Source organism: Chinchilla lanigera, unplaced genomic scaffold (assembly GCF_000276665.1).
Source record: "Chinchilla lanigera isolate Chin_1 unplaced genomic scaffold, ChiLan1.0 scaffold00220, whole genome shotgun sequence".
Taxonomy (NCBI): Eukaryota; Metazoa; Chordata; class Mammalia; order Rodentia; family Chinchillidae; genus Chinchilla; species Chinchilla lanigera.
Window position 1 is genome coordinate 163,161 of NW_004955621.1, and position 23,920 is coordinate 187,080.

A 23,920-nucleotide genomic window follows, 5' to 3' on the forward strand; every position below is an offset into this window, starting at 1 on the left:
GGGCTTCGAGGTCGCGCAGACGGCGCTCCGCGGAGCGCGGGCCGCTGTGCCAAGCCGCTGCCCGGGCGGCCGGAAGGAAGGCTCCGACCCGCGCTCCTTACCCTGCCGGCTGTGGAAACTCCGCAAGAGAGAACCGCCCTTCTGAGACCGCGAGCAGAGAAGAGATTCGGGAGTGCTGCTGGCCTGCTCGCGGCTAGCTGCGCGAGTCCCTGCTGCTCCGCGTGGAGACCCGTGCCTGGAGTTGGAGGCCCCTTGAGAGTGGAGGTCTCCTGGCCGCCAGGGCCGAGCCTGCTGCGTGGTGTCTGGTCTGCGCGGCCGAGCGCATTTGTAAGCTTGATCATTGTTTCTCTGAGACATTACCTGTGAGGAAAGCAGGAGAGGCCCGCGATTGTCGGGCTTCAGGTGAGGGTTGCCTGGCGCCGGGGTGGGCCGGGCCCTCTGAAGCCTGCCAGGGAATGCCTGAGTGCAGGCGCGGCTAAGACCGCAGTGTGCCTCCATGTGCCCGGAGGGGAACGCCGGGCCCTGCGGGTGCGAAGACAGGGAGAGGCCAAACTCCAGCCAACTCTCAGTGACGTGACAGTGTGGACCAGTGGGCACAAATCCGGCGTTCATTCTGAGCCTCGTTTTCCTCACGTAGCTGGTCTCGTGCCTTTTGCCAGTATTTTTATAAAAGTAGTCGTGTTTTACAAGTTGCATTGTCTGACATTTTCTTTGCCTGGTTGTAGAGGGAAGGAGAAAGAAGAGAAGCAGGCGATGTTGACCCGGGAGTCCTCAGTGGTGACTGCCTGAGATTGGAAAAAATGCCCTTCTGAAAGACAGCTGGGTTGTGGGTCAAAGTTTCACTTAGATTTTTGCAGTGGATTGGGCTCTGGGGTGAAATTCATAAAATATAGCTTCCTTTGTCAGCGTCCTTAGCTTGTGAAATAGGAAAAGGGAGAAAATGATTGCTGTGGCATGTTTGACTGTGATCAGAGCAGCGGGGTGGAAGTCGGAGTGGGAGCAGGAAGTGCTGTTTGGCAGGAGTCACGCGGCAGTAGCTGGTGGAGGGTTGGAGCAGGACGTGGCTGTGTAAGTGTGTGCACAGGGCTGACAGTACCCGAGGGGAAAGAGGGACTGGACGTCAGGGAGCGCAAGATCACCAGGGCTTTTGTGTGAGGAGCGAACAACTGCCATTTCTGGGTTTCTTGGTAACTGTTTTTCACTTGTAAAATTATAGTAATAAAAACCGACCTACTTTTATTGGGAGGATGAGATGAGATTAATATAGTAAAAGAACAATCTGTATAAATGAGAGTTGCTAGATCAGTGGAGCGAGATGGGACTATTTCAGGAAAGGTCCACAGTGCAGGCCCAAAGGTTCCTAGGTTAGGTTCATCTGAGAATGGGCTTTTTGGCTGACTGTGTAGAGACTTAATAGGGCTGCCAAAGGAAAATATAGAGGCCAACAGATGATTCACAGTGGAGTAAGGTATTAAAAGAGTACGCCAGAGGAGAAAGAACAGCACTAAGTGGATTGTGTATGCATTATTTAAATTTTGCAAATTAAATCACAAGATAGCTGATTGTAAGTTTATTGCTCTAAAATCTCGCATAATTTGACTCTACTGGTCTTTCTAAGTCCTGTGATGAGAATGACGAGTTTTGCCAACAGTATTTCTTTCACATTTGTTCAGCTCATGCTATATTGCAGGCAAAGTGTCATATGTAAAATTACAAATTAAAAAATATAATTTAAAGAGGAGACAGGCACGCAAGCAAACACTTGTAAGAAGGAATTTTGTGCTGAGAGGACAAGGGGCTGTCAGACCTGGGTGGAAGGGGCCCCGTGGAGGACATGAGTGGGGATTAGCCTCACAGATAGGGTCGGGTGTGAGTGTGGCCTCATTTGGGGAAGGAATCTCTGGTGTGAGGCACTGTTGTCCCAGGGCAGAAGCACAAAACAGCATGGTGTCTGTGGGGAGAAGTGGGCTCTACCTGCAGGCTCTACCCGCAGAGGCTCAGCCTGAGTGCTGTCTTGCGGGCGGGAGCCTGGTCTGAGGGCCTGGCCACTGAGCAGCTGGTCTGCGTTTGGCAGGTGATGGAGCAATGGAAGGATTTAGAAAACTGATGAAACATGCTTTGGTCTGGCATCACTGTGGAGGTCACAGGAAAGGGCTGGGAAGTAGGAAGAGGTGAGACCTGCTAGGAGGCGACTCCTGGAGTCCAGGTGAAGGTGGAAAAGAGGGTGTGATGTTTTAGGCAGGGTGACAGGAAGCAGATGTGGCAAGTGAGAGTGTGGGGACTGGCTCTGAGAGAGGAGGATGCTTCTTACCTCCAGCAGCAGGGCAGGAGGGAGGGAGAGGCACTTCCAGAGAGGTGGCTTTAGGTGCGGTTGTGCATCTGCTTGCTGCCGCCAGGGAGCATGGTCGGCTGGTACCAGACCTGAGGGTCACTTGGAGGAGCTGTGAATGTAGTTAGGGAGGACCATCCAGGGAGAGAGGACGGAGTCAGAGAGGACTGGGTTTACCCACATCGAGGGGGTAAAAATCGAGGTGCCCTCAGAGGAGAAGCAGAAGCCATGGCTCATGTAGGAGGAACATGGCCCTTTGGGTTCCCGGGAAGGGACGGGGCACGTACCCTGTGAAGAGGGGGAGCCATGTGTCCCTTGCCCGAAGAAGTCCTCAGAAGGTGTGGACTGAGAAGGTTGGGTCTACCTCCCCATTGTCCCTGTGGGGTAGGCTGGGGTTAGTGGGGAGGGTATGTTCCGTGGCCTCCCTAGCCGTGGTGAGGTGTTGGGACTGTCCACTCCATGCCAGTCAGGGCACTTGGTGTTTTCTAGGTCAGACTTTGAATGCGGTGGCTGAGAAATGTCTTTGGTGAGGAAGGCTCTGAAGGTCATGGGCTGTGGGGGAGGTGCCCAAGACCCGAAGCCACGCTGTTGCTGGCGGTGCTAGGACTCTGTCTCTGTGTGTGGGCAGTTAACGTAATTAATCTTGTCTGTTTTGCCTGCAGAGGTAAATTCTCCATTTCAAGATTTTATGCTGAGAACCGTTTCTCATATTTTAGGCAAATATGAGCAAGTATTCACACCACCAATATTTACGATGTAAAGCTCAGAGCTGACAGATCTGTGAAGTGTCATGTTTTAGCACGAGGCACAGAGTGAAAGTTTCCTATTGCACTGTATTCTTCACAGTGTTCTGCATTCTTACTCTTCATTGTCAGAAAACATCACACTTGGCTACCTTTCCCTTCCCTGTGAAGAAACCGCAGATAGTTCTGGCTTTCTTAATACAGCATGTGTAATATTTTTATATTTTAGTATTCAACACATGTTTATTATGCACTCATGTACCAGGTACTGATGGTAAAATGCTGAAAACACATATGGCCCCTGCCCAAAGAGCTCTGCAGTCCCGTGGGGCAGACTCACCATAAGCCCACACACAATGTGGTTACGTCTGCCGTGAGTGTTGTGGAAAATGACTGTGCAGTGAGCGTGCATAGCCTGCCTGTGTGGAGCAAGGAGCCTGGGAACCCTCCAGCGAAAGTTAGGACCCAAGGGATGAGAAGGCCACTTGCATGAAGGTGGTGGTGGTAATGATAGAAGCTGCACACAGTGGAAGGCTCCTGGCCTAGATCAGTTCCTACCCCTCTTGGCCCTTGCTTGACTGTAGAAGACAATGGGTCTTTTTTCTGAGTTCTAGTCCCACCCTTGTATTTACCCTCTTTGGCATCCAGATTTTGTTTTACAGGTTTTTCATGTACTCAGGGCCACCTGGGTGGTGGACAAGTTGTGTTCCGTAGAGGGCACCCAACGGGAAGCAAGCACTAGAATCCATCCAGAGCTCAGGGGGCCCAGACATCTGCTTGGTGCAGGTCTGCGTTTTTCTTGAGGATGGGTAGTTTTTGCCAGAGAGGGTGCCATTTTGTAAGTAACATGAGGGCATCGTATGCTTTTCCAGAGACTTTGTACACAGGTACCATTTCTGTTCTTAAGAACGTGGTATGTTCATTTAGGAGGGAAATGATGTCATCCATTCAGCAAACAGTGATTGAAAATGCTTTTTAAAAAGGCTTTAAAAATAAAAAGACGGGGCTGGGGATTTAGCTCAGCGGCAAAGTGCCTGCCTGGCAAGCGCAAGGTCGTGAGTTTGGTTCCTGGTACCGGAGAAAAACCAAAAAAAAAAAAAAAAAAAAAAAAAAAAAAAAGACATAGACCCTCTTTTCTGGAAACCCTAATCATTGGCTCAAAAATACAGTCAGTAGTTGGCTTCTCCTTCTTCACTTATGCAAAGGAATTGTTCTTTATGGTGCATTTAGTCGTAATTGGTGTTTTCCATCAGTTATACCAGATTTAAGAGTCTGAAATAAAACCCCAGTAATTAGAATATATTGAACTTTATTTTCAGTTTACAACTCTGGAGTTGAAGATCGTTTTTATTACCCTCATTGGAAGCTTTGCTGTTTTAGGAGCTTTTCTCTAAACCACTGGTTCTCAAAGTGTGATTTAGGACCAGCAGCATGAGGATTACCAGGTACCTGTGAGAAATACAAGTGCTCAGCCCCTACACACACCCCAAACCAGAAACCCAGGGCTGGGGCCCAGCAGTCTGCATTGTGGCCTGTCCTTTGGGGGATTAGGGTACACTCTCAGTGTGAGACTACCATCCAAAGAGATGTAGTTTAAGTGGCCTGAAACCCAGGGTCTGGTTTCATTGCGTCACTCTAGCTTTCTGCTTAGAAACCAATCAAGCATCCCATCCAGTGGGCCATGAGTTCCTCCTGTTCCCTTGAAGTACTGTCCCTCCAGTTCTTTAGTTACTTTCTCTACACCAGGACGTGTGCAAGATGCTGGGATCAAACAGGATGCTGGGGATGCCACAGCCCTGGGCCAGGACAGTGATGGCAAACCTTGTGGTGCTCTCAGTGACATGAGCAGCCCACTGTGGCTTGCATGATAGGTTTGCCACCATTCACTAGGAGCTCACAGCCTGACGGAAGCAGCACGTGTAGAGACTGGTGAGGATGCTCCCGAGACAGGCAGCAGAATGGAGAAAGCTGGCAAGCATAAGGGAGGCTCTGTTGTTGCTCGTTGCTGAGGGTGGGTTACGTTTCATGCCAGCTATAGAGTGTCATCTTGATGTAGCATAAGGAGTGTGAAGATAACTGAGACTGAGCCCTCTCCACTGGGTCTTCAACCTTGAGCACACCAACATCTTTGTACTCAAGCTGTCTGATAGTGGCAGGGGTAAATTCTGCTGTATCTGTGTCAGAGTTCCTGTGAAGGTCAGGTTCAGTGCTTTGTGAATCCTAATGCGTGGGCCATCTTAGTTACTCTCACAGGAGTGAAGGTCAGTGTTTCTAAGGAGCTGGGTTCGAGAGTGAAAGAGCTGGAATGTGGTAGGTAGATTTGTTTCTGCATGAAAGGATTTTACAATCATATTTTTTTCTAACCAGAGTGGTTGTGCATCAACTGCTGTCATCCCTGGAAATCCTGCTTGGTTCAGCAGATCATGGTGTTGTGGGTCTTCCTTACCCAGTTTGCCGGTCTCCCTCATGTCCCTGGCCTCTTCACATTGACAGCTCCAGGACTGGACCCAGGTCTTCCCACATTTCTGTACCTCATGCTCTCGACGATGTCACTCATTCTCTTGGATTTGCGCAGCACCTATGGGTGGATGGCTCCCAAATGCGCTGCTCCTCTGTGGGCCTTGTCCTGCATTCCCATCACATATAGCTTCTGTGTCCCACTAGGATGGATACCTTGAATCTGATGTGTTCCACACTGAGCTTCCACGCTTTGCCCAGAACTACTCCTTGAGATTTCATTGAATGGAAGCTCCTCCCTATTTGTGGCTCTGTGGCTTTTTCTTCTGTGCCCTGCAGCAGCAAATTCTTTTGTTTGTGCTGAAAAAGTAGCTGGAGTCTGAACATCTCGCTGTGCTTACCTTTGGCTTCTTGGCCATGCTTCCATTATGCCCTGCTTGGCTAAGCTGTAACTTCGCTTTGCATCTCAGCTCCAAGGGTGTCTGGCAGGTGAGGCCCAGTGTGATCTCGCTGGAAGCCTGAGGTGTCCCCTCTTCTCACCCACCCTGTCAGGTGGTTTACAGTAAAAGAAACTTGATGGGCTCAAGAGAAGTTGAAGATTAAGCCTCCAGGGAGGGCTTTCTTATCATCTGTGGTAAGAGAGGGTGAGACAGCGCTTGAGGAGAGGGGGCCTGATCTTGCCTCTTAAAATAAACTCACTCCTATACTAATAACAAACTTTACAATCATTTATTTGGTTTATATGATTCCTCCCTCCCCCAATAAGTTGTAACCTCTGTAAAGAACTCTATGACTGCGAAGCTTTTAGAGCTTTCAAGATAACAAACAGTGGGCTGTGACACATGTGCCATAGGTTTGCCACCACTGGTGTATATACTTAAACATACTACTATAATCCTTCCTTGAACAGTCCCTGGCACACAGTAGAAGTGCTCAATAAATGCTTGTTGAGTGAATGAGTAAGTTTCATCTTGGGAAAGCAGGTTTTTAATTCTTTGTGGTATAAAAGTTTGATAATAAAACAATAGTGTAAAAGTTATCTAAATTTCTCATTACCTAAGATGGGCTACTTGTAGCAGAAATCCTCAGGATAAAGATGATGAACTATATCCTGGTCAACATTGAAAACTTTTTTTTTTTACTAATTTGATGCTAGAAAAGACTATTCATTAGTGTAATTTATATTTCTTTAATCACTAATGAGGGTTAATGTGTTTCATGTCACTTAGATTTCTATATTTCATCTTTTGTGGAATTTGTTTAAATTTTTTCATTGTGTTTCTTATATATATGAGCTCTCACTTTTAGTAAGGATAGTATATATACAGTGAAAATATCCCTTAGATCTTTCTCTGTCTATATATGTCTTAGTTACTTTTTTCTCATTGCTGAGACAAAATACCAGGCACACAAAATTAAAGGTGGAAAAATTTATTTAGCTCACAGTTTGTAGAGATTTCAGTCCGTAATCAGCTGGCTCCAAGGAGGGGTGGATGGCAGACAGGCATCACAGAAGAGAAATAGTTCATGGTAGGCAGAAGGAACCAAAGCAAGCGAGAGACAGCCATAGTTTTTTCTGTCCCTTATATCTTATCCAGGGTACTTAGGGTGGGAAGCACTCACACTCTTAATCCTAGTGCCCTTGATCCTAGCATTGCATCGTGAATCAGTCCCAGTGTCACACACTGTAGATGGAGCCACCTTTGAAAAAGCCCCACCTGTGACTGCAGGAAGCTTTGGGGGGACACCTAGACACAAGCCATAACAATATATTTTGAAATATTTAATACTCAGGTTAAGCAACTATTTTAGTCCATAAAAACATATATGGACTGGCTGGGGATATAGCACAGTGGTGCGAGCACCTGCCTGGCAAGTGCAAGGTCCTGAGTTCGATTCCTTGTACCAAAGAAACCAAAACCCAAAAACATACGGAATTAGTTCCTATAGCGTATCAAATAGGAGTAAATTTTAATATTTAAAAAGTGATTGTTGATACACAGTGCCTTGTTAAATTCCTATGATATATGAAGTTTTTTGTGTATTTGGCTGAGAAAAATCCTGAAGTAACTGCAAAGTGGCAATGAATTCTTAGGTTTGGGTTGACTTTCTTTGTTCTAGGTGTGTTCTGAAATTTCAAGACAAGGCTACTCTATTTTCTGTTCTTTTTCAGTGGTTGTATGTTTACTTGCTCATCTAGTAGTTAGCGGGCTCATGGCATGTACAGCTTTTCTCTTGTGGGAACCCTCATGGGAAGACCTGTGCTTGCCATGTGGACAGGTTAGGCATCATGATGGGGTGGTGCACAGGTGGGTGGAGACACAGGTGGGCGGAGACCAGCAGGTAAATGGGATGGGAAGCCCTGGTTGTGAAGGGTTTTTGGGAGTGCTCTGCAGGGTGCTCAGAGACCAGTACATCTCAGTCATAGAAGACAGCTTGAGTGGAACAGAGAAGTGGACAGTGTGAGGACTTGGGGCTCATGTGACCAGGAAATACCAGGTCCCAAGGGCAGTGGAGACTGAGGGGCTCAAAGGTGGTGTGGGAGCCTTCCTCAGAGGCGTAGGGAGGGGGTGAGGGACTGAAGTACAGGCAGCGGCACCATCTGGAGCCCAGCACTTCTCCCATAAAGAGAACAGACAGAGCTAAGCAGAGCTGGGCCATGAGGAGTGGAGGGCGGGGTTAATACGCTCATGTCGCTCAGCTTTCTGAGCATCACCTTTTGAGGAATTTCTGTGTAGGTTTTCTCATTGTTTTTATGTGTATGAGCTCTTATTTTTAGTAAGGGCAACATATAGAGAAGGGCTGGATTCAACAGCTGGTAGTCTCATTTTTGGTGAATCTAGCTGAGTGATAAACTTCAGTCTAACGTGACCATAGGGTTTTTGTTCTGGGTAGAGGCTGCTGTCTTTCACTGAGACTGAGACTGACCCTGCAGGGGGGAGAGGAGGGGAGGGGAGAGGAGAGGAGGTGGTGGGTGAGGAACAGATGAGCTCAGCACGGCACCTCCCGAGCTCAGGAGCTCAGGGACACTGTGCAGTGCTCTCCTGAGGACCCAGAATGTCCCATTGCAGCCGGAGGCAGCTGGAGTCCTGAGTCAGAAGGTGTAATTGAGGCCTTGGGGTTCATGAGGTCACCGGCTCTGAGCAATTACAGGAACGAGTGCTTGGAGAGGGTGGAGGGAGAGGCACAGGCACTGGCTCAAGGTCCAAGGGGGATCTCCATCAGTCCTAAGAGGGGTGTAGACAGGGTGATCCAGCAAGGTGTTTGGGTGGTTGTCACACCTTCTGCACAAGTGGAGAAATGTGTGGTAAACGGTGCCGTCATGGGGAGATTCTTGGCTGTTTGAACAAATATACTCCAAGGTTATTAGTGTAAGGAGTTGATGCTAAGCTGGGAGACGTTGTCCAGTGCGGGATCCCGGCCCTGTGCTGCTTTACTGTAACCACGTAACCAGTGCTCTGGATTTGAGGAGGCACAACCACATTTTGTGAAGTGGAAAGCTGGGAAGGCTGCCTAATGAATTGGAAAGCAGAATTAGGGTTCAGAGTGATTTTGAAAGATTATAATAATGAGCAAACAAACATAATTTGTTTAAATGTAGGCTGTTCTTTTCGATTCTGAAAATTACACGTTTAAGCACAGGATGGGGGAACTCTTCTTAAAAGTACTTTGGAGCCAGAGATATCACATGGCTGCTGAAAAGCAACGACAGAGGATCCTCGGTTCTATTGATAGAGTGTTTGACTCAAGGGAGGTAGGCATCTATCTTAGGTCATTAATTGAACCTAGATGTGATATTTAAAGAAGGGTATTGACATAGGTGGCATTGGCTTGAGATGTATATATGAGGGTGAATTCTTTGGGCAGTATGTCACCTGAGGACTACTCAGTGGAATTGGGGGTATTTAGCTTAGAGAAGATGTAAGGGGCTATGATGGTGAGCTTCAAACATTCAGTGCGGTTGTGCATGAGAGGCATTGGTATACTGCCCATTTAGAAGATAAGATTTGGATCTGTAAGTAGTAGACAGAAGAATACAAAACTTAACTCATTCGGGAAGGTGTTTCTATCTGTAGGAGCTGCTGCTTTGCACTCTTAACAATCGCAGCCTCTGGCTCTAGGAGGGCTGCTGGCCTGCGTGGTGTCTATGCAGACCTCGAGCTGTGATCACTGTGTGGTATCTACAGTTACTATGGTGGATACCAGGGTGTGCCACACTTTGGAGGCCCAGTCACACCTCCTGCCACAGGCCCGAAGGGAAGTCCCTGCCCTTGGTGCTTCAGTCTTAGGACATATTCTTTCCTGTTTTTGCCATTTTATCACTTTAATATTGCTGCGGTGTAAACATGAGACAATGCCCTTTGGTGTTTAGTGGCCTAAAATTGAGAACAGAATTGTCCCTTTCATTTGTAAGGTAAATGCAGACTCCTATTTGATAACCCTTGAGCCTATCAGTTATATGTACTTGCAAATAACTTGAGCCAGATAGCAATTGATGCTTTAACACAGGTGAACCTGGGACCCTAGGAAAGTCCTCCCTCTCCAAAGAGCAGATGAGTATTAACGTCATTCTCTCTATTTTTTTGTTTCACTGTTGTTTGTCACTTTTCCATAAAAGCAGTGTATGAATATTCTAGAAAAATGAGGCAATAAAAATACTCATAATCCCACAAAATAAGTACACCACTCTTATTAATATCTTAGCATTTATAATAGGAATAATAAATATTGAGGGAAGAGCAGATAACATTTCAAGTGCAGGGTGTCTGTTAACTCACCTCTCCCAGACTAATGAACCTGGCCTGGTGTTTTCCAGTCTGGTTGGGCCACTGTGAGCCCAGGTGCTGCCCCCAACACTCAGGTGTCAGCCGCCTTGGTCACAAGTATCCAGGGTCCACAGCAGAGGTTTCATTATGAACACATACACGATTACCAAATGGGGATATTCTATAAACAGAGTTTGGTAATAATTTTTTCCAGGTTGAACAATATTTGTAAACTTACTGACATATTTTGATTCATTAAAAGTGTTATGTAAGGTTTGATATAGCTGACCCTTCTCTTGATAACCAGTGTTTATAGATAGTATAATGAACCATTCCTGCTGCATCCTTTCTCTGTTGACTTTCTGTGCTACCCATTCTATATGTGGGTATGTGTTTTCTTTGTAATCTGTTGTTTTATATATAATATTTGGCATATACACACACAGGCATTTATTTGATTTGTTTTGGGCTGTTTTCTATACTGTTGGCCTTTGGTACCAGGATTTCACACAAAAGTTTGTAATTTTTTTATGATGCTTTTGTTTTTCTTTCAACTCAAATATTTTTCGACTATTAGTCTGACAGTTCAAACTCAGAGTAATTGTGAAAAATTTTGTAAGTTTTCTTAGAGTCTGCTGTTTATTTGTCCTCATATTTCTTTTAGAGGCAGTCTGTGTACTCCTATTTTATTGTTTGCTTCCCCCTACAATTTTAACTTTTAATTGACTTTTCCTTGATATGTTGAATTGGTTTTGGAAATTAATTGAGCTTCTTGTTTCTTATAGAGCTGTCTTGTTAATTCTAACATTTTTCGGTTAATTATCTTTGATGTTTTTGACAGCTGGCCATTTATGCAGTAGTGAAACACGTGACTTATATTAACAGTAATCTTCACAGCAATCCATATCTCTGTAATTAACAGCTTCCAGTGGCTGATAGAGCCAGCCAGCCACAGAGTGGGGTGTTTGTCTTCAGAGACGCCCTCTCCTGAGCCACCACGCCCTCTGCTTGTAGACTGGGCTGTGTGCCCGCTGCTCTGCACACTGGCTCTGGAGCTGTGGGCTGAATCTGACTGAGGCACTGAATCAGACCGATCTGCAGGTTTGCCTTGCATCAGTCGTTCTCAGTCCTCTTCCTGCTCAAGGTGATATGCTCTTGGTCATGTGTTTCAGAAAGTGTTCATTTCCAGGGAAGATGCCAGTTCCTCTTGTAGTGTGACAAGAAGGACTGTGTGTGGTGCTCTGTGTCACCCTTCCACGAGGGCGTGGGAGGCCATGGACCTCCTGTTTTGAGGGTGGCATGTCTATGCCATCTGTGGGCAGTCCCTCTTATCTGGCAGACTCCTTCCTGAGCTATACCAATGAGCTAGGAGGATTTCCTTGTGGTTTGTCCATGGTAAGAAGCACTCACCGCTAGCATTTTCCACCCTGTCTTTCTGTATGGTGTGGGGAATAAGGGACACAGACAGGACATGCCATAGTGGGGTGAGGGCAGTAGTGCCAGGCGACCTGAGGCCAGAAGCCTGTGGAACTTTAGAAATAAGACTCTGATGCTGACAAAGGGACCTCTACTGCATCAAGTGGAAAGCTACACAGTGAAGGAAACAATCAGCAGAGTGAGGAGACAACCTACAGAATGGAAAATTTTTCTAGCTACTCTTCGAAAAGAGGACTAGTATGTGGAGTGGGCATTTGCATACCGTATAAATAATGAGAGCAGACTTTGTACTCAATTGGAAGAACAATCAAATACCTATAATATTAGTTGGAACTGTAGTGCTGTAAGCAAGATCAGCAAGGCAGTGAGGCTTTCCTCTTGGTAGGAAGTGATGAAGTTTGGTTGACAGCAGCTCTGTGTTTAGAACAGGTGCAGCATTCCCAAAGACTGATGTGGGTCTGTCAGTGCTGGGGCCCTTCTGTCCTTCTCATTCTTCTGCTCCCAGGAGACAGAGGTGCTGTTGTGCACTGTGCCTGGCTGACGTGTCCTGTCTGGGCCTCTTCTCAGTCCGTCCAGGGGGCAGAGGGTGCGATCGCGGCACGACAGGCGGGTGACTGTGGCTCGGTTCTCTAGGAGACACAGGCCGGGGCAGCCTGGCCCTCAGCCCCACCTTCTTTAGCTGGCAAGTTTCTCTGACCTGTCCTACCTAGGCTCTTTTATTTTCTCAATTCTTTGTTCATGTCCAACTCCCTGCCATCCTCCTGTTCCCTCCGGGTGGTTTCCTCCCCTCTCCTCTTCCATTTCTGCAGCATCAGGCCTGTGTCCAGCTGCTCCTCTCCTTCTGGACTTCTGGGTCACCCGTGCGTATTTCCCCAGCTGCACGGTGTTGGCCTGTGTTGTACATGTTCGCTCTGAAGACTCTCACCATATTTCCTTCATTAACTCTTACTCTTTTGTGAATAGAACTCACTCACATTTCTTACGAACAGTTTGAGTAATCCGAGCAAAGATGAGCGTCACCTGCCAGCCCCCACCTGTGCAGAAGCGTTGCTATCATTTTTCACCCACCTGCTTATCTTACTTACAACCTTTGTCTTAACGACTCTTTAAATCCAGCCTTCTCTACCAAGTTCCAAAATCAGATTTACAACTGTTTAAATTACAAAAATCACTATGGAAAATCCTCCGGCAGGAGCTCACCGTGCAGGGGAGCGAGTGTCAGCCTGGTGCAGGTGGGAAGCATCGGCCAGGCGTTTCTTTCCAGCGCGGGGTCGCTGAGCACAGCCCAGAATCACGTGTGTGACAGCGAGTTTTCAGGGCGCCATTAATTTAACAGCGCTCGGTGCCAGGCCGCGCGGCCGTTTGTTCCCCCAGCAAATTCTTATCCAGCCTCTTTTTCTGTTCGCTCCGGCCTAGATATTGGGAGTACATCGAGGAAGACATGCAGAGCCCTGGGCTGCGGGCACGCGGATTGCACTGCACATGTGCCGGGCGGGCCTGAGCAGGGAGCTGGCCCCTCGCGAAGACGGAGGGAGCCCTGCGCGGCTTGGGGCCGGCAGTGCTGCCGACAGGCTGCGGAAGCGAGGGGTGGCGGCGGGGTACGGGGAGGTGAGGGGCGGTGTGGTCACCCCAGGGTGCCCTGGGCGCATTAAAACGAAAGCCTGGTTTTGTCCCTGCCGGCGGGAGGCCAACTGGAGCCCCGTCGGAAGAGGCTTCCCAGCCGGACAGGAGAGCGCAGGGCGTCGCAGGGCCTGGGCTGGCTCGGCCTCGTGGAGGAGGGCTCAGGATGGGCTGACCCAGCTGCTGTGCGCGTTAGAGGAAGATCCATCAGGATCGCTCGGGGCGGTCAGGAGCCCCCAGGCTGCGGGGCGGTGTCGGCCAGAGCGCTGGGGAGGGAGTCCGGTGCTCCTGGACCCGGGAGGGCACTGGGGACTGAGCCTTGCAGCTGGCCCGGGGAGGAAGGGCAGCTCTGATCCGGGCGGAAGGGTCTGGAGGGGGCGGGAAGAGCAGCCGGAAGCGGGAGCCCGCAGAGCTGCTCTGCAGGCCTTGGCGGCTGGGCAGGGAGGACGGGGAGGACGGGGAGGACGGGGAGGACGAGGCCGTCCGGAGGGAGAGGTCCCAGGCACTTGGCGACAGTGACTCTGGGGAGGGGAGGCCGGCTGTCCCTCCAGGTGCAGGGTTCGGCTCCAGGAATAGCAGTGATTTCATTTTTTAGCCATTTCCAGTGTCTTTTGCCTGTGTATGTGTATATTATTAGTGCATATTAATTTTCCACTTTCACACGTGCGTATAACATGTGTTGATCCTATGCATCTCCACTACCCTCCCTTACTTACATCCTGCCCTTTCTTCCTTTCCCTCCTCTTGCCTAATAATCGTGCCTTCTACTTGCATATCTTTTTCCCCTCCATATTAGCAAAAACATGCAGTGCTTGTCTTTTTGAGTCTGGTTTATTTTGCTTAATGTAATGATGATCCTCGCTTTCATGTATTTTCCTGCAAATGACTTAATTTCATTCTTCTTTATGGCTGAATAGTACTCCTCTGTGTACATACCAGGCTTTCTTTGTCTATTTGCCTGACAAGCTCTTAGGCTGTTTCCACGTGTCACCTGTGTGAGTTGTGCCATAGCAGAGGTGGGTATGTAGGAACCTCTGTCATCTGCTGAGTGTAATTCCTCCAGGCCCAAGAGTGGGTGGTGTTCTAGTGTTCATTTTTTGAGGAACTTTCAGACTGAGTTCCACTGTACTGGTTTTCATTCCTTAAACAGCATTTGAGAGTTCCTTTTCCTGCGTCTAGTCAGCATTTGTTGCTTTCTGTATTCTTGATGATTGCCATTCTGAGACAAGATGAAATCTCAATGTAGTTTTGATTGCATTTCCCTGATGGCTAAAGATGCAACCCTGGTTTTATTTATGTCTTGTTTAAGAATCTCCTAAAATGAAGCACTAACTATAATTTTGCATCTTTTATTTATTTATTTATTTTTTTGCAGTACTGGGGATCAAACTCATGACCTTGTGCTTGCCAGGCAGGCGCTTATGCCACTGAGCTATATCCCGAGCCCAATTCTGCATCTTTTAATTAAGTCCAACCTCTTTATTGATATTACGTGATCGTGCCCCTTCCTTCTGGTTTAGAGAGAGTCTTTTGTGCCAGTTTGGTGAGGCAGCCGCACACAATACAAAAACTGGGCTTCAGGAACACAAAGCGCTTGGTGTGGAGTCTAAGAGCCCCATGCCTGTTTCCTCCAAGAGCTTGCGGAGGCTCCGTCCAGGCCTCTTCTCTCTGCGGGAGCTAGCTGTCTCCCCTGACTCTACATCTGGCTTCCCTGTGTTCAGATTCCCTTTCGCAAGGTTGTGAGTCACGTTGGGTTCAGGCCTCTCTCAGTAACCTCATTTTAACTTGATTAGCTCTACAAAAACCCTATCTTTAAATAAGGTCATTGAAAGTACTCAGGATTAAGACTTGAACATCTGAAGGGGGAATGTAATTTATAACACCTTTGCTTTCTCAGAGAATCACGTCTGAAGTTTCATTCTAACACGCTTGGCTTTCTGGTGGGTGGTATTTAGCTGCAGTTACTGGCTATGCAGTCTAGTCTTGGTGATCTCAGGTGCTGTTTTAGAAGATTTGGGGAATGAGGTGGGTTTCCTCCACAAAATGAACACTTGTGTGTGATGTAAAAAAAATTCCTCTAGGAAGGAGATACAAAATGAGCCAGAGAGGTGGACTCTCATACTCCCGTGAGCATGAGGTCAGATTGTTCTTAGATTGCTCCTTTAGCCATGTTTAAACTAGCAGGACCGTTAAGCTTGTACATGAAAACTTTCTGTACTTTAGGAAGAAGAGCTAAAGTGACCTCTTTTCCTTGGGAAAACGGTCTGTTAAATATATGTACCATCTCCTCCTCTTTTCAGCATGGCAGCAATCTAGGTCTCAGTCAAGGCCACATCTGATCTGAAAGGATATTACCGCTGTCAAGGAGACAAATTAGGCTTGTTATATGAATTTTTGTTGCTGCACAAAAGTAGTATAGAAATTGGCTTGGTTTTGTATAACCAGTTCTAGGGATATATTCTCATAAAGTAGTTTGTGACTGTAATGGATTTTATTTGGAAAACACAGATCATAACTAATGGTGTGTTAGCACATAAACCCATTAACTCTTAAATCCTTCAGTACAAGAAGGGAGAGTATAAATTTAATTGGGGAATAGAAAATGTTTTTTCCAGCTTGTGTTCCTCCCTTTTAGTTTTAAGGCAGAATACAATACCTAAAATGAACAAAATATACATGCCTTAATCCCAGCACTTGAGAAACCAAAAAGAATGTGAGTTCAGGGCTAGTATGGGCTACACAGTGAGACCCTGTCTCAATGAAAAAGAGGGGGAAGCATTACGTAGAGTCCTTATTGGATAGTTTTTGAATATTTTTCAAGTTATTGTTTGGTTTTGAATCCTAACCTGTAGCAATGCCCTAAAGTACCTACTAAGTAATTTCTGAAGAGAAGTTTGATTTTTTAAAAACTTTGTCTACTTGGTTTTTAATTTCTTTTTTTGGTTTTTTGAGATAGGGTCTTGTTGTATATTTCAGATTGACTTTGAACTCACTGTGTAGCCCAGACTGGCCTCAAACTCATGGCAATTTTTCTGCCTCTGCCTTCCTTTAAAAATCATGTTGTTTGACTTTAAGCATTTTAGACAAACGACTCAGAAGATCAGATTCTTCTCTAGAGTGAGATAGCAGCAAGCATATTCCCAGTGGCTTCTCCACGGGTGAGCCTGGGCAGCAGTCAGATCCTAACTGTGAGAGCAGATGACTGCTCATGTCTGCCTCCTGGGTGAGCCCCACGCATGACATCCCAGTGTTCTGTGTGTCCAAGATGTGGCATGCTCAGGCTCTCCCTTCCTGCTCCTGCTTGGACACTCGTGACGATGTCTTGTGTTGGGGCCTTCTCAGCGGCCATCCAGATGCAGATGTGGAGATTGAGCGGGTCCTGGTTTTCTGGCCTAGTGATCCAGCACCAACAGGAGAATGTGTGGCTAAAGCTTTCTTCTGTGCCAGCTGTAGATTTTCCTGTCAACTGGTCTGGCTGGCCAGAGTGTGGACCTTCACTTCTGCACTATTTCATAGAAATCTTTCAATTACAAACTTTTGTTCAGTGAATTAAACAGCTCTTTAAAAAAGTACAATATATATCTAATGGGGAGGATTTTGGAAGAACTGTGTAAACTTGCTTGTTTGACATTAAATGTTTTTAGTTTAGTAGAACTGTTGGTTCTTAAATGATGTATACAGAATTGCAATTTACTTGAACCAGCTAGAAAAACATTGTCTAAAACTCTGACTTTGCCTCTGTGTTTTGGAAGTAAGCGGAGGAGAGGGACAGACTCTGTGTGCCAGGGTGGTCTCGGCCGGGACATGCAGCCTAGATGTGGGCCTTGTTGTTCTGTGTCTTTGAGTACTTTCACTTTTTTCCTCGGGTTCCATCTTCTCATTTGACCAAGAGATTAGTTTAGTTAATTTCTGAAGTCCTTTTGAGTTTGGCATCTTATGGCTTTATTCTGTGTTTTCTGGTCTTGTGTTCTTAGAGAATAGGAATGATGTCTGCTTCGGGTTGGGTTTCCTTGGCTAAATGAACTTTTCCTTCCCACTGTGTCATGCTGGGCAGAAGATATGGCTGGCAGTGTCTAGAAAGTAAGTCTACCTACAAATAGCGTCAAGCAGACTTTTGAACCTGCCCTGTGTGTTACTCTCCTCCGCTTTCCCTTTCCTGTTTTTTTCCTTTCTCCTGCTCTCTTTTCCCTTTTCTGCTGCATGTACTTTTTCCCCATTGGATGACTGGATGTATCGTTTACTCATCTAAGTGAGCTGAATTTAGACATTTAACTTGACATAACATTCCTGAAGACAAAGATTTAGGGCCCCCAAGGTCTCAGCCTTCTGTAATCTGCCTTAGTTTGTAGGGTGACCCAGGAAAATGAAGATTCATAATGTTGGTAGTAAATTGCACCCTTGACTGTGAGCCTGTGATGTTTTCTGTAGGGAAAGACGCTGATTCGTGATGTGAGGGAGGCCTGGATGATACCTGCTTTTCATTTTAATCCCCTTCAGTTTTCCACTCACCTGTGGACTCCAACTGCAGAGGCCTTCTTCTCTCATTTGAAAGTGATAGTATCCTATAGGAATTCTTGAAAAGAATTATTCCTGAACACAGATATATCATCCTCTTCAGTAGAAAGGCTCAGTGTTATTGTGATGGCTGTTAGTGATCATCAGCTTGATTGGATTGGGAAATACCTGGGAAATTATTAATGCACGCTCTGGATATGTCTGGAGTGTGCTCCCAGGGACAGTTGTGTGTGCAACAGCCGACTGAGTGGGAGACCTGCCCTAAAGGTGGGGCAGTGCCATCCAGCAGGCTGGGGCCCAGACGGAGCAGAAGTGGAAGGAGGAGGAAGAAGCCACAGCACAGGCCCGCTCGCTCTCCGTTCCTGACCACTGTGATGTCAGCGGCTTCTCTCTTCCACACCCTTCCACGGTGGCGTTTCTGCTTTGCCAGCGCCTAGAAGCCATGGGGCCAGCCAGCCACGGACCAAACCCTCCGAGACAGTGAACCTAAATGAACCTTTCCTCTTTAGTTGCTTCTCTCAGGTATTTTGCCACAGTGGTGGAAATTCAACACAACTATAAAGATGTTATGTACCTCAATTTAAACATTTAAAATAATCCTTCAAATTGAAAATATAATTTCTTCTCTTGCGAGTGTACGCCTGTTTAGGGGTGTGGTAGAAAATAAAATGAACCATAAGGGAGACTAGAGGACTGCTGGGAAAATTCTGTAAAAGAAGTATAATAAGGGGAGGTACTCCTGTAATACACAGATAGGACTATAAACACTGAAAGACTTTCTGTAAATGGGTGTCAGCTATAACACATGTTCTCACCAAGCATTTGGCATGTATTTCTGTAACTGTCTTAAGTAAGTTGAATAATGGGGTACACATAATGTTCACTTTAGAGTTATTCATAGGCAACCCAAATTTTTAGTAGATGACCAGTTATTTTCCTCTATCAAATACTATCCCATGAGGCTGTTAAGTATGTTGATATGATAGCACATTTATGAGCATGGAGGAGGTTTACAATATAGTAGGTAGATTACAAAATACTTTATGAAAACATTAGTATGTGTATCTAAATGGAAAAATGTTTGACAAATTATTAACTGCATGTTATGGTTATATCTAGATGTTTGTACAAAGCCTCGCGCTCATATGTGGGGCTTTTGGGAGGGTGACTGGATCGTGCGTGTGTGTGATGCTGGATTAGTTTACTGATGAGTATACAGCTAGGTGTGGTACTGGTGGTGGAGTCTGGCGGGGGAGGTGGTTACTGTGGTTGTGGCCTAGACATATACCTCCTTCCTTCCTTGAGCACTCACTGCTTCCTGCCTGCCACGCCATGAACTGTTTGTCCTCTGCCATGTGCCATCCTGTCTTGGAGCCAGCTGACTGGACTCTGTAAACTGTGAGCTAAATAAACCTCTCCTTGTTTAACTCTTGGGTGTTGGGTATTTTATCCCCCCGGACTATCCCAGCAAAGAAAAAATAACTAATTGCATTGTGTTAATGTGCACTGCATTAAATTAATGCAGCACTGTGTTAACATGAGGTGGCAGGGTTATGGTCAGTCTTTTCTCTGCTTCGTAGATTTACTTTTGTTTCTAATTTTTCTAGAGTGATCATGGATTCTTTGAAAGGGAGTGGAATGTAATAGTTGCAGTGGTTGAGAAGACTGGGCTCAGTCTGGATGGGTTTAAAATCCCAGTTCTATCACTCAATAAATTGCTACTACTGGTCCAACTACTTTATGTTTCCGTTTCTCTTATCTAAAGAGGAGATACTAATAGTGAAATAATAATTCCTACCTCACAGAATGGTTTTCAGGAGTCAAATGCTTCATGTGAACTCTTTTTAACAATTTATAGTAAGGGCCACACTAGCACTATTGTTTTTGTACTGACAGTAGAGACAGCATACCTGGAGTGTACTGGTGTTGAAAATGGTTTCTTAGAGGAATAAGTGACTGAAACAGTTTGGTGAACTTTAAAGGGGAGTGTGACGATTAGGTGCATACTCAAGTGGACAATTCAGTGGCATTTATTTTAGCATGTTAGTAATGTCCTGCGGTCACCACATTTATCTAATTCTGAAGCGTTTCCATCATTCCCAAGTGAAGCCCTGTATCCACTCTGCGCTTTCTTTCCTCTCTCTGCTCCCTGCAGCTTGGCAGCTGCTAATCTGCATTTTGTCTTAGTGGATTTATCCTGGGCATTTTCACACACAATACGTAATCCTTCCTGTCTGGCCCCTGTGACTCAGTGTAATGTTTTGGGGCTTGATCCACACTGTGGTGAGAGCAGTGCTTTATCCTGTGTCTGAACAGGATTTCATTGTGTACATAAACTACAATTTGTCTGTCTGTTGATGGAAACTTGGCCTCTTTCTACCTTTTGACTATTATGAATAATACTGCTATGAATAGATGTCTATTTTCTTAAATAGTTTATTCTGGTAACAAAGTGGCAGATTTATCCTAGAGAATTTAGAAAATACAGAAATATAAATAACTTAGATTTACATTTGGAATATTCCCTTCAGTCTTTTTAAAAGTGTGTGTACATGCATATGAATGAGTGTGTGTAAAACACAGCTGTGTACAAAACTTCTTTCTTAAAAGAGAAAGTCTGGGATCATATTATACATACAGGTTTGTGACTGTATTTACATCTAACAGTTTTGAACATTTTGTGATTCTTTAACTTCCTAGTATATCATAAATTTAATGAATAGAATTTAGTTTGCCAATACCTTGAATAAAAGTTTAGCTTTTGACCCCTATTTTAAATGATTATATGATGAATGTTTCTTTATATAGAGTGCTGCTTAATTGTTTTCTAGGGATAAAAGTCCTAGGAATAGAATTATTTTGTCAGTGAATATACACATGTAAAGATTTTGACAGGTATTGCCAAACTGTCTACAGAAAGGTATACTGATTTACATTTTACCATCTGAGTGTTTCTTCTTTTGCTTTTTCATGTTGTCATTGTCATTTTAATAAAATCAGTGTCTATTTTGTATTTTTTGCTATTTCATGTACAATGTTTTGCCAGATTTGTCATTTTCTTTCCTTTGTGATGTCTGCTTCATGATCTTCAGTGAGTTTTGCCTTCTTAATGAGTAGAATAATTTAAAAAATACATCATGAAGGTGACAGTCTTGACAATCTGTTGCACATATTTTTTCTAGGTTGCTGTTTGTCTTTTCATCTCTGATATTTTGGTCTCAGGTGAGTTAGGAGTCTTAATGTAGTGTAATCTGTCATTCTTTGTTGTTTTTGGTTTCTGCTTTTGTTCAAATGCTTTTCTAAGTCTTCCTTCATCTTTCCTGAACATACAATGCTGTTTCAGATTTACTTGTTTAGTGATTTCTTTAATAACTTAGGAAAAGATGCAGTTAACTGAGAGTGACCTGAATCTTGGCTTATGATTTTCTGTGTTAGGTCTCTGAGCCCGACATATGTCAGTAGAAAACAGGGATGTATCTGGGATTAATTCAACAAACTCGCTTCCATGATGTGTGCTGGAGTCAGAACGTGTTCATGCTGTCTCTCCCTTGTATGTTGTCTGTGTTCAGAGGCTTATAACTTGCATGACTGATGTTTGAGACGCTCAGCTTCTCTTTCATCAAAGAACGATTGAGTTTCATTCACCATATGTCATTTAGCCCTATAGAAAATTGAACTAAATCATTTTTGGATGAAATTGTTTTTATCCTTTGAAAATCATTTAAATAGAACACCTCATTTCTTAGCTATTCCAGTTATTTTGTCTTTATGATCATCGGTGAAATATTCTTGCATATCAGGGAAACATTATATGAATTGATGCTAACCTAGGTAAGTGTCTGGCGCTGTTTTCTTGCATGAAATGTTAGAGTTGGAAGTGTATTTTCTGGTGATGTGAATGAAACATCTGTTTACCTTAGGCCAGTGATGTTAATGACAAATCATTCAGTCTGTATCTGTTTGCTTTTCTCCTGAATGATGTCTTTTACTCCTGAATGATCTCTTTTATCTTTGCACAAAAATGATGTATGTTTATTATAAGAGAAACCAGGAAATGCAAGCAAGCCAAACAAAGACTATTACTATTAATACTTATGTATATATCCATGTATTACTTCATGAATATGCAGTCATTTGCATAGTCATAAAAACAGAATCAGACTGTGCTCATTGTGGCACAGATATCTTGCCAAGTCGGAGGTAGATTGTATAACTTGAAACAAGTGCACAAAATGCCACTGTGTAGCTGTATAACAGTGTGTTGCAGGAATTCTCCATTGCTGACTGTTTAGAATGTATTTCACTTTTTATTGTGGCTCACAATATTGTTATAGTGGAATCTTTGTCATGTTAGGTATTTTTGGGTGCATTCCTGGAGATGTATCTAATTTGAGGGAGAAATAAGGTTGTCCTGAATGTAGGTGCTCTAAACTGTTAGTCTTTCCAAGTTTAATACCGGAAATGAAGTGAAAGTTGCTGTTGCTTAAGGAGTGCCGGCTGAGATATGATATACAGGGATATTCGCTATCATCAGGAAAAGGCTTTTCCTTTTTGAAGGATTTGTAACTAGGTCTTTCAATGAAGAGCTTTTATACTTTCTTTTAGTGAGAAATTAAAATGTTTATATTTATTGAAGAACTGAAACTTTAGGCAGAGAGCAGGGAGCAGGGAAGGGTTTAGATAGAATTGGTGTCTTGACTTTGAAAGCCAATCGTGTGCTTGTGCCAGTGGGCAGGCGACTTTTAAGATGATGCCAGCAATTTTATCTGTGGCTCCATGTTTTGAGAATGAGCATTGATTATTTTGATAAAGGTGGCAAAAGTATGAAAAAGAGTTCATACTTAGAACAGTATGAAAAAGATTGTATAATCTTATAAATGATAAACGCCTGCTAATAGAAACCTGTTCTATGCACATGTGCAAATACACTTAGCATGGTAATTATTCATAGCATAGCAGTTACTTTTTTGTTGGCATACACAGCTTTTTTCTGCCAGCTTCACTGACATAAAATCTGTATGAGAAACTGCATGTATTTAACCACGTAACGGTTTAGCCTGAGCATCACTCGGGCAGGGCATTTATGTGCTGAGTATCCCGAGCATTGTTTGGGCAGGTGTCGTTTCAACCAGTTGATTCTTGTTTGCATGAGATACACTTGTATATCTGTTTATTTGTTTTATATTGACTATTTTTGCATATTTTTAACATTTAGAATGTTGTATTCACCTCTGATGTTTGTTTCTAGTGAAATCTAATAATAAATTCTGGTTATTTTCTTTTACTAATTTATGTTTATTTTATTTGTGAAAAATAACCTATAATTTTGTGTCACTAGCTGTAAAAGCTCATACTGTAAGTACATTAGGTATAATTTTGATATTTCTGCAGAACTCAGCAATATTCTCTTACTGTACAGACAGACACCTTTGGGACACTCAGACTAAATCGGAGGTGCCAAAAGCTCCATGAAAGAGCCGGGCGCGGTGGCGCACAGCTGTAATCTCAGCACTCAGGAGGCTGAGGCAGGAGGATCATTGTGAGTTTGAGACCAGCCTGGGCTACAAAGTGAACTCAATGCCAGCCTAAACTGCATAGTGAGAACTTGTCTCAAAAGACAAAAAAAAAAAAAAAAAAATCTGTGAAAAAAAACTGAAAAAGGGAGAAATGTTAGCATATCAGAGAGGAAAAGTCTGTGTTATGAAATGGAAAGGCAAAAAAGAAGTGTCCTTATTGTCCGCTATTCATAACATGGAAATCATAGAACTCAAAAGAGGAAACAAAACTAAAAAAATCCCAGTAGTGGTCAGGGATTATAATAATTCTATGGGTGATGTTGACAGAATTGACTAACATGTAACAACCTATCCTGTAATCAAAAAGTAAGGAAAACTTTTTTTTAATTTTAAAAATAAAAGGAGGAAAACATTAACAGACAGACAACTTTTTACAAAATAGCAAAAGAACAGTACAGACAATACAGTTACAAACAAAGTGGTAGGAAATTAACAATGATTGTTGTATTACATATTGATATCTTCAAAGTGGTTTCT

The 23,920-nt window shown here is 44.4% G+C and overlaps 1 protein-coding gene across 1 annotated transcript in view; it reads left to right on the plus strand.

Annotated features, from left to right (window-relative positions):
* Positions 1-23,920, plus strand: part of LOC102017730 (UPF0577 protein KIAA1324-like homolog) — a gene marked incomplete at both ends in the record, with an annotated part of 67,641 nt that continues 43,721 nt past the window's right edge. Inside the window, 1 exon segment of the mRNA XM_013510156.1 lies at positions 1-327. Within this exon segment, the coding sequence (XP_013365610.1) occupies positions 1-327 (327 nt within the window).